Source organism: Oreochromis aureus, linkage group 3 (genome assembly GCF_013358895.1).
Source record: "Oreochromis aureus strain Israel breed Guangdong linkage group 3, ZZ_aureus, whole genome shotgun sequence".
NCBI classification, from domain to species: domain Eukaryota; kingdom Metazoa; phylum Chordata; class Actinopteri; order Cichliformes; family Cichlidae; genus Oreochromis; species Oreochromis aureus.
The window spans coordinates 343840-359160 of NC_052944.1; the positions used below are offsets into that span (position 1 = coordinate 343840).

A 15321-nucleotide genomic window follows, 5' to 3' on the forward strand; every position below is an offset into this window, starting at 1 on the left:
TCTGTTCTGTCCTCAGTCTGTTGGCCCTGCTATAGTTATTTATCCTTTATCACAGTCCAATCCTCAGCACACACACACGATGATAAGCCCCATTTAGGAAAATTCACGGAATAAATGTTGTTATTATTATTATTTAAAGTTTTACTTTAATAGTCATACCTATAGTTGTTTATTCTAAAATGTGTGTTAATGTAACTGTTAAAGGGTTAAGCCGTCCTTTAAAGCTATGATAACGGAGCAAAAGAGAAGAAGAATGTGCGGCCAGTGTACCTGTAACAGACTGTGATGGACCTGGTGATGTCATCATCCAGGTGAAGATGAGGATTTGTCTCTAAAGCGTTTCTGCCTGAGACAGTGATTGTGATCACAGTGCAGGTGTTGCTGTACTTTCATGTTTCACCTTAATGTAGGTACCGTCCAAACACTCAGTCTGAGTCTGGCAGGAACTGGATTTTTTTATGTCTACATGAGAGTGAGAATAAATGTGTGTGATAGGATGATTGGCTGAACTCCTAATGAAGCTCACACTGACAGTGAGGTGAGGTTGGAAAACAAACCTAGCTTCCATTTTGATCAACAGCAGCTTGTGTTGTTGGTTGTTGTGTGTCTGTCATTTTGACTCACTTCCTTCCATCAAGGAAGCTGCTTTGAATATGTCAACAAGCGCTTCATGTGTCCTCGCCGACCCTGCAGCCCCTCTCACACCCGCCTGGCTCGCACACTCGGCTTTTATTGAAACGCATCCAGTTGTGCAGCTGGGCTGAAGTCGGCCGTGACCTCAGACTGAGCCTGATTATGATCAACATGAGTCGGTGCTGAGTTTGTGTGCAGAGGCTGGCCTCTGACTCCCACGTGCCTTCCTCCAGTTACAGCTGGCCTCCAGCCCAGCGATTAGTCTGATGCCCGAATGCCTGAACGCACTCTGACATCAGTCCTTGATGATGCTGTGCTCTGTGATAGCCCCTCCTACTAGCTGCTAGTAACCAAACTGTGCTAAAGTCTGTACTTGGTTCATGTTGAGTCTCATTTTAAATTCATGTCTTGAACCAGTGCAGGACACTGATGTTACCTTTTCTTCACTCCAAGCCGGAGAATTTGCTTCTAGCCAGCAAGTTGAAGGGAGCTGCAGTTAAACTGGCAGACTTTGGCCTGGCCATCGAAGTTCAAGGAGATCAGCAGGCATGGTTTGGTGAGTGCATTCATGATCTCAGTCTGCTACATTTGTTTCAGTCATTTTAATTGACTGTCCTTGTTAGCATGACTTCACCTGTGTCAGAGCTCCAACCTTTATATATCAGGTGATTATTTGAAAGCCTATCACAATGTTTTAACATGAATATGTCAAGAACTATTAAAGATGAAGTTGTCAGTGTGCACTCATACCATCAAAGTGAATGGGGATCTGTAATTTTGGGATGTGTCTAAATACTGGTGAGTGAAACAACTGAAGCAGTACTGATAAAACAAATGACACAACATGTAGGTTACCTGTTTTTCACAGGTACAGTCTATCAAAATGCAAATGTATGTTTTCTAATAAACATGAGCCGGTTCATTTCTGTCATGCTTTTGTACTTTCTCTCCGACTGTGTCATGCTGTCATCACAGCCCTAATAACCCAGCTAAAGAGACTAGGTGTTCCACTGCTGCCGGCTCATGTTGGATTAGGATGGAAGTCTGGCCTACTTGTCTCCATCTACTCTCTGTGGAGCACTGAGATAATTAGTCTGCTCCCCCAGCACCAGCTTCCATCTGGAACCAGTTCATTTGATGTCCTAACTTAACTACTAGCTGGACTTCCCCCAATGAACATGTACGAGTGTGTGAGCCAAACCACACACCTGGTGCAGAGTGCTTTCACGCCTCTGAGCTTGTTGATTACAGCTCTTAAACCTTACTTTACGAGGCCTCTGGTCCTAACCTACTTACTAACACATGGTGGTAACGAGCTGTGGATAGTCTCGTACAAGCTTCATATTTATGCGTCTGTGTTTCAGGGTTTGCTGGGACACCAGGATACCTGTCTCCAGAGGTGCTGAGGAAGGATCCTTATGGCAAGCCAGTGGACATGTGGGCCTGTGGTGAGAGACACAACTTGCTGCGATGACGTCGGGCGACAGTGTTTGTAGTGTAGCAGCATTTGGTCCTGAGTGTTGGTGTGCTACTCTTTGGGAGTCCAGCCTCTTGAATTAATCACGCTTATTGCACACATTAGTGAAAGCAGGCCATCTGGTTGGAGCTGTGGGAAACACACTGTGTAAAACACACATTGGTGCACACCTGTGCTGACTCACTGAGACCACAGCAACAATGGGCGGTGTTGTGTTTGTGGTCGCACCGTCTTATCGTCAGATACAGGCCCTTTTCATCTTTTCCAGGCAGATGGCCAATTAAAAAACACCGTCCCTGTAACAGCAGCAAACAGAAGCACTCAGTGTCCTGGGTTCTTATTTGTCTACATGTATAACATACAGAACCTAACATGCTCCTGTTTGTTTTTCTCCTGCTCATTTAAAAACAGCTGAATGCGGGGGTCACGTGACGTCAATGGCGGAGTAGCTGTGTTTCTCGCCCGCTCCCGCAGCTTGGCATTTGTTTAGGCCTTTATATTTGTCTTACTTGGGTAAAGTTTCTGTTTATTTCGACTTTTAAACTGCGTACGATGCCAAGCACCCAGAAGAAGCTCAACCTCGGGTCAAGACCGGGCAAATCCGGAGAAAATCCCCCTCCGCTCAGCGATCATGCTGTAGCGGTAATGGCGGAGGCCCAGTCGTCCCCACTCCTCGGCCAAATGGACGTCGATAAATTGGTGGAGAGGATATCGGCGGAGGTGTTGAGGGCTGTGGAGACCTCCTTTGAGAAGAAGATTGACCCGGTTCTGAAAAGACTGGAAACATGCGCAGCTAACATCTCTGCACTGGATGTTAAAATGAAGGAGGCAGAGACACGCATATCAACGCAGGAAGATATTACAGCGGGATATGGCGCCAAGATTTCAAGTGGAGCTTAAGCTGGAGGCCGCTTTGGATAAGATTGATGACTTGGAGAACAGGAGCCGACGGTGTAACATACGTGTTATTGGGCTACCCGAAGGCAGTGAAGGTACCAACCCTGTGTCTTTTTTCAAAACGTGGTTACCGGAGTTGCTGGCTGTGAGTTTCAAGGGCGGCGCTGTTAAAATTGATCGCTGCCACCGGGTGCTTGCACGCCTCCCTACCAATGCCCAGCGGCCCCGCGCCGTCATTATAAAGCTCCACAACTTCCAGGATAAAGCACGGATCATGCAAGCGGCCAGGAAGAAGCAGTCCTTACTTCATAACGGTATTCCCATTATGATATTCGAGGACTTCTCCGCCGCTGTTCTGAAGAAACGCCAGGGATTCTACCACATCAAACAACGCCTCAGGGAGATGGGTATCCCCTTCGCCATGATGTACCCGGCTGTCCTTAGGATCAAGATTGATGGCCAGGAGAAATCCTTTAGAACCCCAGAAGCAGTCTCAGCTTACCTGGATAACGTACCTCAAGGGGCGGGACCACGCTCATCCTCAGTGGCTCCAGCGGACTGTTGATCTGTGCTCCTATCCCATACGTGAGGCATTCGCCAATCACTCATCTCCTCCTTTCTTTTTACTTATTTTTTTCTGTTTATTATTGTTGGGTTTTTTTTTTTTTTTTGTTTGTTTTCTTTTTTTTTTCTTTTTGGGTCTGCGCGGAGATGATACCCTTATACATATAGACTATTTTATTTAGCCATTTACAATCCGAATCCTTGTTTTAGCTGCGGGCGGGCAGCTATTTCACGTTACTGATTGAGAAAAGACTCGTACTCTGGTCCGGCATCTTTCTATGTCCAAGTTGGAAAGTTTGCTTGCGCCCCCCGCTGGGCGTTGGAGACCTTTGTCTGACCTCCATACTCACTGGTTTCTTGACGGTTCTGTTTCTTGTAAATAGTTTTTTGTTAATTGTTAGCAAAGCAGGACGTTTGTTTTTCTATGTGTATTTTACTTGCCACTGGTGTTGTAGAGCAGTGTTTGGGAGCCCTACATATCAGCTATGCTTTGGTCACCTGAGGTTGGCTCCATGCGTCTTTCAAATATTGTATGATAAGTGATAATTCAGTGTTAAATGTTTGTTCCTGGAATGTAGGAGGTATACATAACCCTATTAAACGGAAAAAAATATTGAGTTTTCTTAAGAGGGAGAATGTCCATGTTGCCTTGTTGCAAGAAACTCACCTGTCTCCTCAGGAGCATCTAAAACTGAAACGTGATTGGGTTGGTCAAGTTTTTAGTTCCTCCTTTACGAGTAAGAGCCGCGGTGCAGCCATTTTAATACATAAACGCCTACCGCTGACAGTTGACCAAACAATTTGTGATAAGTCTGGTAGATATGTTTCCTTAAAGGGCACTCTAGGTGGTCAGGCAGTGTCATTTCTGAATATTTACTTTCCACCAGTACAGTCTAACGACTTTATTGCTCATACTTTCTCTTCCTTTTCTGACTGGGTTTGTGATAATTCTGTGATAGCCGGTGATTTTAACTGTTATTTTTCTACAACTAAGGACAGATCCCCTCCCAAACAAATTCAAATGTCTACAAGGGCCAAAGCACTGTTAGATACTTGTAACGAACTTGATCTGGTTGATACCTGGCGGACTCTTCACCCCAACGATAAAGAATTTACTTTTTTTTCTGGTGTTCATAGAACAAGTAGTAGAATCGATCTCGTTTTCACCCCCAAACGATCACTAGGAAACATTTTGAGATGTACAATAGGCGATATTATTATTTCAGATCATGCGCCGGTTTTTGTTCAGCTAAGTGATCTAAATCCTGTCCCTCGGTCTCATCACTGGAGATTTAACAATTTTTTGATTCACGACCCAAAATTCGAAATATTTTTAAATGATCAGCTTGAACATTTTTGAAGGTCAATGCAACCCCTGAAGTTTCTCCAGGCCTGCTTTGGGACACCCTGAAGGCTTACACCGTGGGCTGATTATATCATATTCAGCAGGCCTGAAGCGGAAAAATCAGATGGAACAACGGAAATTAGAACTGGAATTGCACGAACTGCAAGCTAAACATAATGAATCACCTTCTGAGCAATTAAGGACTGAAATTCAGGTGGTTAAAACGGCTTTGGAGGCACTACTGACAAGAAAGGCTGAGAAATCGCTTTTCTTCATGAGGCAGAGGTTATATGAGTTTGCTAATAAACCTAACCGGTATCTGGCCAATCTTCTTCATAATAAGGGTGCTGGTTGTAATATCCCATGTGTTAGAGACTCATCTGGTTTACCTAAATATGACAATTTAATTATTAATGATACTTTTAAAACTTTTTATAAGCAGTTATATACCTCCCAGTTTAAATCAACATACGAACAAGGTATGCACCACTTCTTCTCAGGACTAAATTTACCTAAAGTTACTGAAATCCAAAGGGATGATTTATGTAAACCTATCACGCAAAGCGAAATTTTGAAAGTTATTCAGATGCTTCCAAATAACAAAGCCCCGGGTCCGGACGGGTTCACGGGGAATTTTTAAGAAATTCAGTAAGGTTCTAACTTCCCACTGTATAAGATGCTTCTGTCCTCTTTTGAGGCAGGCACTCTCCCCCCTCCTTAATGGAGGCTAATATTTCGCTAATTCTGAAGAAGGGAACCTCCTGATGAATGCGCTTCCTATAGGCCTATATCTGTTTTAAATCTTGATTTGAAGATACTTGCTAAGGTCCTCGCTATACGTCTTGAGCCAATACTACCTTCGATCGTTAAGAATGATCAAACTGGTTTTATACGGGGGCGGTATTCCACACATAGCGTGAGGCGCCTACTTAACATTATTCAGCACTCATCTTTGTTTAACCCTGAGGCTCTAGTCATCTCGCTTGATGCTGAAAAGGCCTTTGACCGTCTGGAATGGCCGTTTCTTCTTTTCACACTTCAAGAATTTGGTTTGGGTGACAACTTTGTTAAATGGATCCGGATCCTTTATACTTCCCCTCTTTCGGCAGTGATTACCAATGGTTATAGGTCGGGCAATTTCAGTATTGAACGTGGTAGTCGGCAGGGCTGTCCGCTGAGCCCTTTGTTATTCGCCTTGGCTATGGAACCCCTTGCCACAGCCATTAGGAAGGATGCTGCTATTGAAGGACTCTGTTTGAACAATTCTCAACATAAGATTTCACTTTATGCAGATGACGTTTTAATTTTTCTAAATTCTCCTGCTCACTCAATTCCTAGACTAGTTTCGTTAATTTCCCAATACGGCTCCTTCTCAGGCTATAAGATCAATTTTTCTAAAAGTGAGGCTATGCCCCTCTCTGTTCTAAATGAGGTTGATCCAAACATTTCTCAGCCTTTTCGTTGGTCTCCCTCCGGTTTCACTTATTTAGGAGTAAAGATTTCACCGAATCTAAAAGAAATGTATAGTCTGAACTACACCCCTCTAATTCAGACCATCAATCGCGATTTGGATAGGTGGTGCAGCCTCCCTCTGTCTCTCTTAGGTCGTATTCATCTGGTCAAGATGAATATTCTCCCTCGCCTCTTGTATTTATTCCAGATGTTACCGCTTGCTTTGTCCAAAAAAATTCTGTCAAAATTAAATGGTTCAATTATCTCTTTTATATGGCGTGAAAAAGACCTAGATTGAGATACAGTTTTCTGTGTTTGCCTGTTCAGAAAGGCGGTCTTGCCGCCCCTCCTTCCCACAATACCTCTTGGCTGCACAGTTTAAATTTCTTACAGAATGGTTTATGGACGATCCGGATTCCATTTACCTCAGCGCTGAGTCCGCTTCTTTAAAGGGCATTCCGTTATGGAACCTGCTATATATTTCCTCAGGTAAAGCCACAGTTCTAACACAAGATAATATGGTGTTAAAGAATATGTTTCTATTTGGCGCAAAGTCAGGCGCCTTGAAGGATATTATAATTGTTTCTCCCTCCTTACTCCTATTCATGAAAACCCTGACTTTTTGCCTGGTCTTCGGGCTGGTTTTGCGGACTGGTCTCAAAAAGGGATCAATACAGTGGGTGATCTTGTTCATGAGAACTCTCTTCTTACTTTTAATCAACTGAAAAGCAAGTTTGGTCTGACCAATAAGGATTTTTGAAGTACTTTCAGGTAAAGCACTATGTTACTTCTAAATTGAAGGATTTTAATGGAGGGTTTGGTCTTTCCCCTATAGAATCACTCATGGTAAAAACTACCCAACTAAAATGTATCACTAAAAAGATTTATAACATTCTCTCTGATCTTAGAATGGATAACTCTAACAAAATCAAGGGCCAATGGGAATCAGACGTAGGCGCTATAGATGCTGAAGCTTGGGATGAGTTGTGCTGTCGTCCTTTTAAAGCCTTGGCATCTAATTCTATTTGGGAAAGGCAGTTTAAACTTATAAATAGGCTTTATATTACACCTGAGAAGAGGCACATAATGTTTCCAGCTTTGCCTAATCTCTGTAACAAATGTCAGTCTGCTGTTGGTTCCTTTTTTCATTGTCTGTGGAGCTGTCCTGTTATTCTACAGTTTTGGACATCACTCATAGATAAGCTATGTTCTATATTTAATTGCCAACTACATTTGGGTCCAAGGACTTGCTTGTTAGGACTAAATGATGAGCTACCTGCCGGCTTTCGCAGCAAAGATCTCCTTCACATACTGCTACACTACGCTCGAAAGTGCATTATGGTACTGTGGATTTCTGATGAGGCTCCATCTGTCAACCAGTGGCTACAGTCTGTAATATGTACTGTGCCAATGGAAGCCTTCTCCACAGCACTTAAGGACAAACCTTTCCTTTTCTATCGCACATGGGACCCTTTTTTGGCCCATCTGGACACTCCCTCTGCTCAGAGGTTAAAATCGGGCTTACGGGATTTAGCCTGGCAACAAAGGGACAATTGTTGACCTTTTTTTTTTTTTTTTTTTTTTTTTTTTTTTTTCCATTGTTTGTTACTATTGCTGTTGGGTTTTTCTTTCTACCTCCCACGTCCTGCTATACATGTAGATGCATCTTTGTCCTGTGTATGTATATGCTGGTGACTGCTGTTCTCCTGCTTTGCAATTAAAAGTTCAATAAAAAAAAAAAAAAAAAAAAAAAACAGCTGAATGCAAAGTTATCTCAAACAGGTTTTTGTTATTCTCGTGTAATATTAGCTGACGTTCTTATTCCTGAGGTTTGGTTTGCATTGCTTAATGTTTGTTTTGAAAGAAGTGAGCTCTCAGTGCAGGTTAACTTTGACCAGAACACGACGGTGTTTGGTTTTGCCTGCTTGTAGGAGTGATCCTCTACATTTTACTGGTGGGCTACCCTCCCTTCTGGGACGAGGACCAGCACAGGCTCTACCAGCAGATTAAAGCTGGGGCGTATGATGTGAGTCGCAGCCACACACAGTCATGCAGTCCTGTATCAACTGTTTTTGACATTTTTCCACATTTGTGTAGAGAAATATCTTAGTATTCACAATAACGGTTAGCTAAACTTTTACTTAAAAATTCAATTCTAGTGGCTTCTATCCTTTGTGTTCATCAGATGACATGTTGCCCTAACAGTACTTTAGTTTTTAGGATAAAACCACATCAGACATTAGTGTTAAAAAAAGTATGATATACTATATGATTTAAATAACACGCTCACGCTTTGCCAAAAACACATTTTTAAAAGCCACACTGACTCCTTATCCAAGATCAATGTTAGTTCCTTTCTGCATTTTCAGTGTTGTCAGTATGTTGAGCACAGACATGAAGCCTTAGCCGGCCGTGGCTCCTCCAGCTGGTCTCTTGCCGGTCTGGTTCGTGTAGGTTTACAGATTCTGCTGCTGTGAGAGTCTGTGCAGTCTGTCAGTGGCACAGGGACTCTTTACAGAGCTGCATTTAAAGACTAAGTCAGAACTGATCTGAGCTATTCAAAGGAACAGTTCACACTTTTTGGCTTGCGTGTTAAAGCTACATGAAGTCTTGTTTCCTCTGTGTTGAAAAGCCCTCCACAGTAAACAGGCAGCAGTTCTGTAAAACATGTGTGATCCTCCCTGCTGCACTTCTCAGAGGAAGAACAGAGAGGCATGCTGTTAATATCAATACATTTTAACATTTGCATTACACAAGCATCCCTTATCCACAGCCCTGCCCCCTTTTTCATGACTTACACAGGAAACAGCCAAATGAAGCGTGTAACATCTCCCGTGTCTTTAATGCACCGACAGACTCCCTTAAATACACTCGCATGATCAGTTCGTCCGTATCAGCCGTGCCTGGTTTCTTCACCAAACCCTCAGATGACAAAGAGAAACACAGTTACACATTACATCAAACCAACACAATACAGAGCAGTCCCTAAATCTATGTTAATTAGTAATACAAGCATTTTGAGCTTTAGAACATTCAACTTCAAGATTTGACCTACACAAAGGAGAGGAGACACTGTTCTGTTAGTTTTTATTGTGCTTTCATTTATATCATTAATGTATTATTTTACATCTAAAAGTGACAAAGGCACATGGCTTCAGGATGACTGCTGCACAGCAGGCAGAGGAACCAGGACAGTGTCAGAGTTGACCAAATGGGTTTCGTTGTGTCTGTCGTTGAACAGTTTCCCTCTCCAGAGTGGGACACAGTGACCCCCGAGGCCAAAGACCTGATCAATAAGATGCTGACCATTAACCCTGCCAAGAGAGTCACGGCCACCGATGCACTCAAACACCCCTGGATCTGCGTAGGTGTCACACACACTAACCCTGATCAGGGCAGGTTGTGTAATAGTGTTTAAGCTTTGTGACACTGCCTGTGTGTTTTCACAGCAACGCTCCACCGTAGCATCCATGATGCACAGACAGGAGACTGTGGAGTGCCTCAAGAAATTCAATGCTAGGAGGAAACTCAAGGTAGGCGTTGTGGTGCACATCCTTTAAGAAAGTGAACAGAGTTTGTGGTTGTCACTAAAAACATGTAATAATCATCCAGTTGTGACACACCACTGTCCATTTCTCTCTCCTCAGGGTGCCATCCTGACCACAATGCTCGCCACTCGAAACTTCTCAGGTAGGCCTTGGAATAAAGACTGACAGCTAATCACGGCCCGTGTTGTACTGATTCCTTAAAATGCCGTTAAACGTTGTTACCCATGACACTAGTGGCACCTTAACCCTGTGGTTCACATGTGCTGGGTTACTGCTGCCTCTGAGTGCTGCTGTTTCCTGATGTTCTGGCCTTTAGAGCCCATTAAGCTGTCTGTGCTCCCTTTAAGCTGCCATTAACAAAAAACTGGAATGAGCGTACAGATCGATACCATCCCATCTACAGGTGCCTTTAAAGGGCAAACCATTTCAACTTGGTCTGCAAATATTGATTTTTGTCTTTATGACTAATGACAGGAAAGCTGACGTTTGCTCATTTCACTTCTGTAATGTCTCAGCTGTGAGTTGATCCCCTTTGTTTACCTGTGTTTTTCTTTCTTCCTCCTCTTGTGTGGTAACTCATGTGTAAGGTAAGAGTCCTCGCTGTAGCTAGCACTTCTCTGCAGCGCTAAGCTACACTGCCAGGTTTGATTCTGGGCATGTCGTGTCTACTAAAGCTCCACTGTGGGACTTTTCAGCTGACAGCTTGTGCATTAGCGGTCATTCTAGAGGAATCAAAAGCTGATTTGCTTTACAAGGCACAAAATAGTTTGGACAATTTTGTTGCCTTTGCCGTCCTGCAGACTGTACCGTGAGAAACAGCCTCAGTATTGACTGCAGAGGGAAGCAGACGTCTCTCACTTACAATCTGCAACTAGCTCTGTGTAATACTTCCAGTCAGAAGTTATATTGTTAAATATACATATAAAATATATTAGACCCACCGACAAAGCAGAACTATCACATGTTGGAATTAATCCTTTCAATATGTGTAAATATGTCTCAAAGACTGTTTATGTTATGATGTAATTTTACCTTCAATAGAAAAACATCACACGGATTATAAAAACAGTTAAAAACAAGTTTGATGTATTTTAATTGAAGTTTGCTGTATGTAGACGGAGAGCATTGACTATGTGATGGAGCGTGCTCTGTGTGTTTGTATCTCACAACAGCAAAGAAAGCAGTCGAGCTGCTGTTGAATGATATTAAGTCGTGATGACATGGATCTGTTGGCTGTATCGATGGAAAGTCAGAGCATAGAAAAAGTTATTAAAATTCCTGCTTTAAAGCTCAGCTGTTCCTAAATAAACTCTTAATTATATCAAACTGCATCTCCTTTAAATATTGGCCCAGAAAGACGTTTCTCTTCAATGGCCGCTAAAAGATAGCTTTGGTCACTGCAAAGCTTCCATCAGTTACTCTTCATGCACACGTCTGTGATTTAGTCTCACCCTGACAGACGATGCACAAAACCCCAAATCTGCACCACACTGCTTCTCTCTGCCACTACAATCACCTGCTTCATGTCTCACAGCGTCCGTGCATGTCGACTGTAAAGTAGGTGTTAATTAATACAATACATGAGGGAAGCAAAGAGTTGCTCCTCAGTCATTACAAATTGCAGGTGTTTTTGCTAAAAGAGCAGAGTTTCCTCTAAATGTGCTCCGTGTCTCCTGAGGTTTTATCAGGTGAATCTAACCGCATGCTCCCGTCTCATTTACGGTTTTCTTTGGGCTTTTTTTTGTCTCCCGACTTTATTTGCATTTTTCTCTTCTGCTTCCAATTCTAGTAGGGCTCACTCTGAGCCTGCTAGTAATTGGCCGGCCTTGAATGGACCCGGTGCATGTGCCTGTGTAATTGTTGGTTCCAGCTGGCATCTGATTTCCTCCCATTGTTATCTTTGTTTCCACAGCAGCCAAGAGCCTGCTGAATAAAAAACCGGATGGTGTCAAAGTAAGTACCGTCACACTTCAGGTTTATTTTACGGATGTAACTTATTGCTGACAGCAGGTAGTACTACACACCCCACTGACCCCCGTGGGTTTGCTCTCATGTGTTGATGTTTGAATACTGTCAACAAAATGGACATTAATAGAAGAAATGCATCCTTCCCACCAGGCGTCACACATATTTTCCAATAATGATTCCCTCTGCTGTGTGTGTGTGTGTGTGTGTGTGTGTGTGTGTGTGTGTGTGTGTGTGTGTGTGTGTGTGTGTGTGTGTGTGTGTGTGTGTGTGTGTGTGTGTGTGTGTGTGTGTGTCTGTGTGTGTGTGTGTGTGTGAACATGAAGATAAACTCTTTAGGTCACTTTTATGACTTTTTGGCGTATGTGCACCTGAGACAGCCACCGTGCTGTCTCAGGTGCACATACGCCAAAAAGTCGTAAAAAGTAGCACTGTTGCCTCACAGCAATAAGGTCCTGTGTTCAATTCCACCATCAGGCGGGTGGAGTTTGCATGTTCTCCTGGTGTATGTGCTGGTTCTTTCCGGGTACTCTGCCTTCCTCCAGCAGTCCAAAGGCATGCAGTTAGTGGGGTTAACTGGTTGTCTGTGAGTATGTGTTAGCCCTGAGACAGACTGGTGACCTGTCCAGGTGTAGCTTGTACCTCTCGCCCTAAGACAGCCGGGATTGGCTCCAACTCCTGAGACTCTAGCATTGATGAAGGTCAGTAGTATTTATGTCAACGTACATATATGGACAGTTGACCGTTTGCGGAGTCATCCTCCTTGTTTACTGCTGGTATGCTAGGCTATGCTGCTTTTCCCAGTATTATATTTGCTATTGGACTTGCAGGTTCTGTAGGTTTTGGGTACTGTGCATATAGATTGAACAAGATGGACTTTGAGGTCATTTGCTTGCCTGGCAAACAAAACTATTTTGTGGGTGTGCTCAATGGTCAGAAAGAAAGAGGAAGAAAAGCTCTGCAGAGCTCCGGAGCATTGCTGTTGTTTGATTTGACAGTTCTGTGAAATCTGCTGCATCATCTTTGAGGCTCATTAAATTTAGCTCTGGTTCTGGTTTTCCTTTCAAACACAGTCTAGCCTCTCAGAGTGACTCATGTGTTTCCGCTGGTGGTGGCGAGTTCCTGCCTGTGGTTGTCCGCTTGTCTTCATGACCTGTTAAAAACTTGTTGCTGGTTTTATGAATTTGACTTGTTGCATAATAGAATTATGTGAAAGGAAATGTTTTTGCATGGTTTGATTTACTACTTTGGACACAAATGCACATGCAGTGGATCGATGTGAGTTCACCTTTCACGATGAGACAAAGGTGATGTTTCCTGTGTTCATGCAGAAAAGGAAGACGGACAGTGCAGAACACGTGAGGGTATGTCTGCTGCTTTTTAGCCAGACCATCTTTTGAAGTAGTCGTTGGCAATAGAAACCTCACTGTGTTTGGTCTCCACCACAGTCACAGTGGTGCTTGAGGCTGGGGAAGCTCTGCATGACTAAAGACAGAGAAACACTATAGTTTGGGTTTACTGGGTCAAAGTGGCATTATCATTGTTATTATAAAGTAAAAGATGCCTTTAAATCTGTGTTAAACATTTTATTCAGAAAAAGGTTTGAAACCTCAGAGCACTGTGTCTTCTGAAATACTAATAATCATCAGTGTTGACGTTTTTCCATCATGTACTATTCTTTCTAACTTTAACTCAAGAAGTCCGAATCAAAAATAACATTTTAAAGCTTTTCTGTGTGAGGTCCACCTGCTCTGACCTGAGCTCATAACCACTGCGGCTGCTCTCCTGCATGTTTGATGACCAAATACCCACTTATGTACAGTCAAAGGTACAAAGTCTGTAGCTTTCTTCTTCTTCTGCATACAGCAGTGTTGAAGAGATTAATGCTCAGAGTAATGCTAGTTTCACGCTGAAAGTCCAGTAATCATTTTTTTGCTGTGTTGCATGGATCAGTGTAACAGATTCCACTTCCTGATCCATGTGGACTTTAAAACCAGGAGTTCCTCTGTCAGTATTAAAGTCACGTAGTGTGTCCCCAGCCCAGACTGAACCACAGACACTGACACAGATGTGCAGATCTGGCTCTAGAGCTTGACCCATAGATGCTGAATGTGTCCATAGTTGTGGTTTAGATTCTTTGAATCTCCTGATTTTCATGTCTACGTGGAGTTGATGTGATCACATATATTCCTTGTATAATTTTTTCGTTGTTTGGGTTTCTTAAAGTCGGCGTCTCCATGGTGTGTAAATGTAACGCATGTTCCACATTTCTAAAACAAAAGCATTCAGAAGGAAAACAACATGCTGATGTGACTGTGTGCTGTTCAGGCACAACTATAGATGCAGTTTAAAATGAAATTAAACTGGCAATAATGCTATCTAAATATCTGAATCACACTACACTACATCAATAACTCTGTTATCTCTTCATCACTCCTTCTGTTAGTAGGCGGGGTATAGTAGGGCGTGAGTGAACAGGAAAAAGTGTAACGGTTGGAGCGACACTTGGACAGAGTATCTCCAAAACTGCAGCTCTGGAGTGTTCCCAGTATACAGTGGTCAGTATCTACTAAAAACCAGTGGTGAACAGGGTCATGGGCAGCTAAGGGTCAGGGATGCATGTGAGGAGCAAGGCTGGCCTGTGTGGCCCGGGGGCTCGGTCATCCATGATAGTTCCTCTTCCTGTTCCTTATCCCGTCTGTCTTGAGTTGGTGTTCTTGGAGCAGCACAGGTGTACCCTTGTGCAGATCCTTCACAATCAGCCCTTATTTGTCCTGTCAGGTGATCAAGCAGCGCTGTCAGCTTCTTCAGCCTGCAGACGGGGCTCACGTCGGGTCCTGGTGACGTCCAGCTCTTTGTTCCAGACACGTGTCGTTGGATGTCTGCCTTTGTGATGCTGACTGGTTCTTGTTCTCTGGTCTTATGTCCATCAGCCACTTGGTGTTTGTATTTTTCTCTTTTCATTTTCTCCCAGATGTTCTTCTGGGAGCACGGTGGCACGGTGGTTAGCACTGTTGCCGCACAGCAAGAAGGTCCTGAGTTCAATTCCACCATCAGGCCGGGGTCTTTCTGTGTGGAGTTTGCATGTTCTCCCCGTGTTTGCGTGGGTTCCCTCCGGGTACTCCGGCTTCCTCCCACCGTCCAAAGACATGCAGTTTGAGAGGATAGGTTAATTGGATAATCCAAATTGTCACTAGGTGTGAATGTGTGAGTGAATGTGAGCGTGAATGGTTGTCTGTCTCTGTGTGTTGGCCCTGCGACAGACTGGCGACCTGTCCAGGGTGTACCCCGCCTCTCTCCCTATGACAGCTGGGATAGGCTCCAGCGCCCCCCGCGACCCTGGAAAGGATAAGCGGAAGCGAATGGATGGATGGATGTTCTTCGAGTGTTCGAGCTGTGGTCTGTCTGCCTCTGATATGATTGCCTTGTAGCCAAGAGTA

The 15321-nt window shown here is 43.6% G+C and overlaps 1 protein-coding gene across 5 annotated transcripts in view; it reads left to right on the forward strand.

Annotated features, from left to right (window-relative positions):
- Nucleotides 1-15321, forward strand: part of LOC116328975 (calcium/calmodulin-dependent protein kinase type II delta 1 chain) — a 103632-nt gene that overhangs the window by 73695 nt on the left and 14616 nt on the right. For 3 of the 5 annotated variants that reach the window (XM_039608770.1, XM_031750872.2, XM_031750874.2), the window contains exons 7-13: nt 1087-1189; nt 1998-2081; nt 8300-8394; nt 9610-9732; nt 9818-9901; nt 10016-10058; nt 11832-11869. In XM_039608770.1, the coding sequence (XP_039464704.1) occupies nt 1087-1189; nt 1998-2081; nt 8300-8394; nt 9610-9732; nt 9818-9901; nt 10016-10058; nt 11832-11869 (570 nt within the window). Of the gene's footprint in view, nt 1-1086; nt 1190-1997; nt 2082-8299; nt 8395-9609; nt 9733-9817; nt 9902-10015; nt 10059-11828; nt 11870-15321 lie in introns of all 5 variants that reach the window. The other 2 variants (XM_031750871.2, XM_031750873.2) reach the window with 1 other exon arrangement.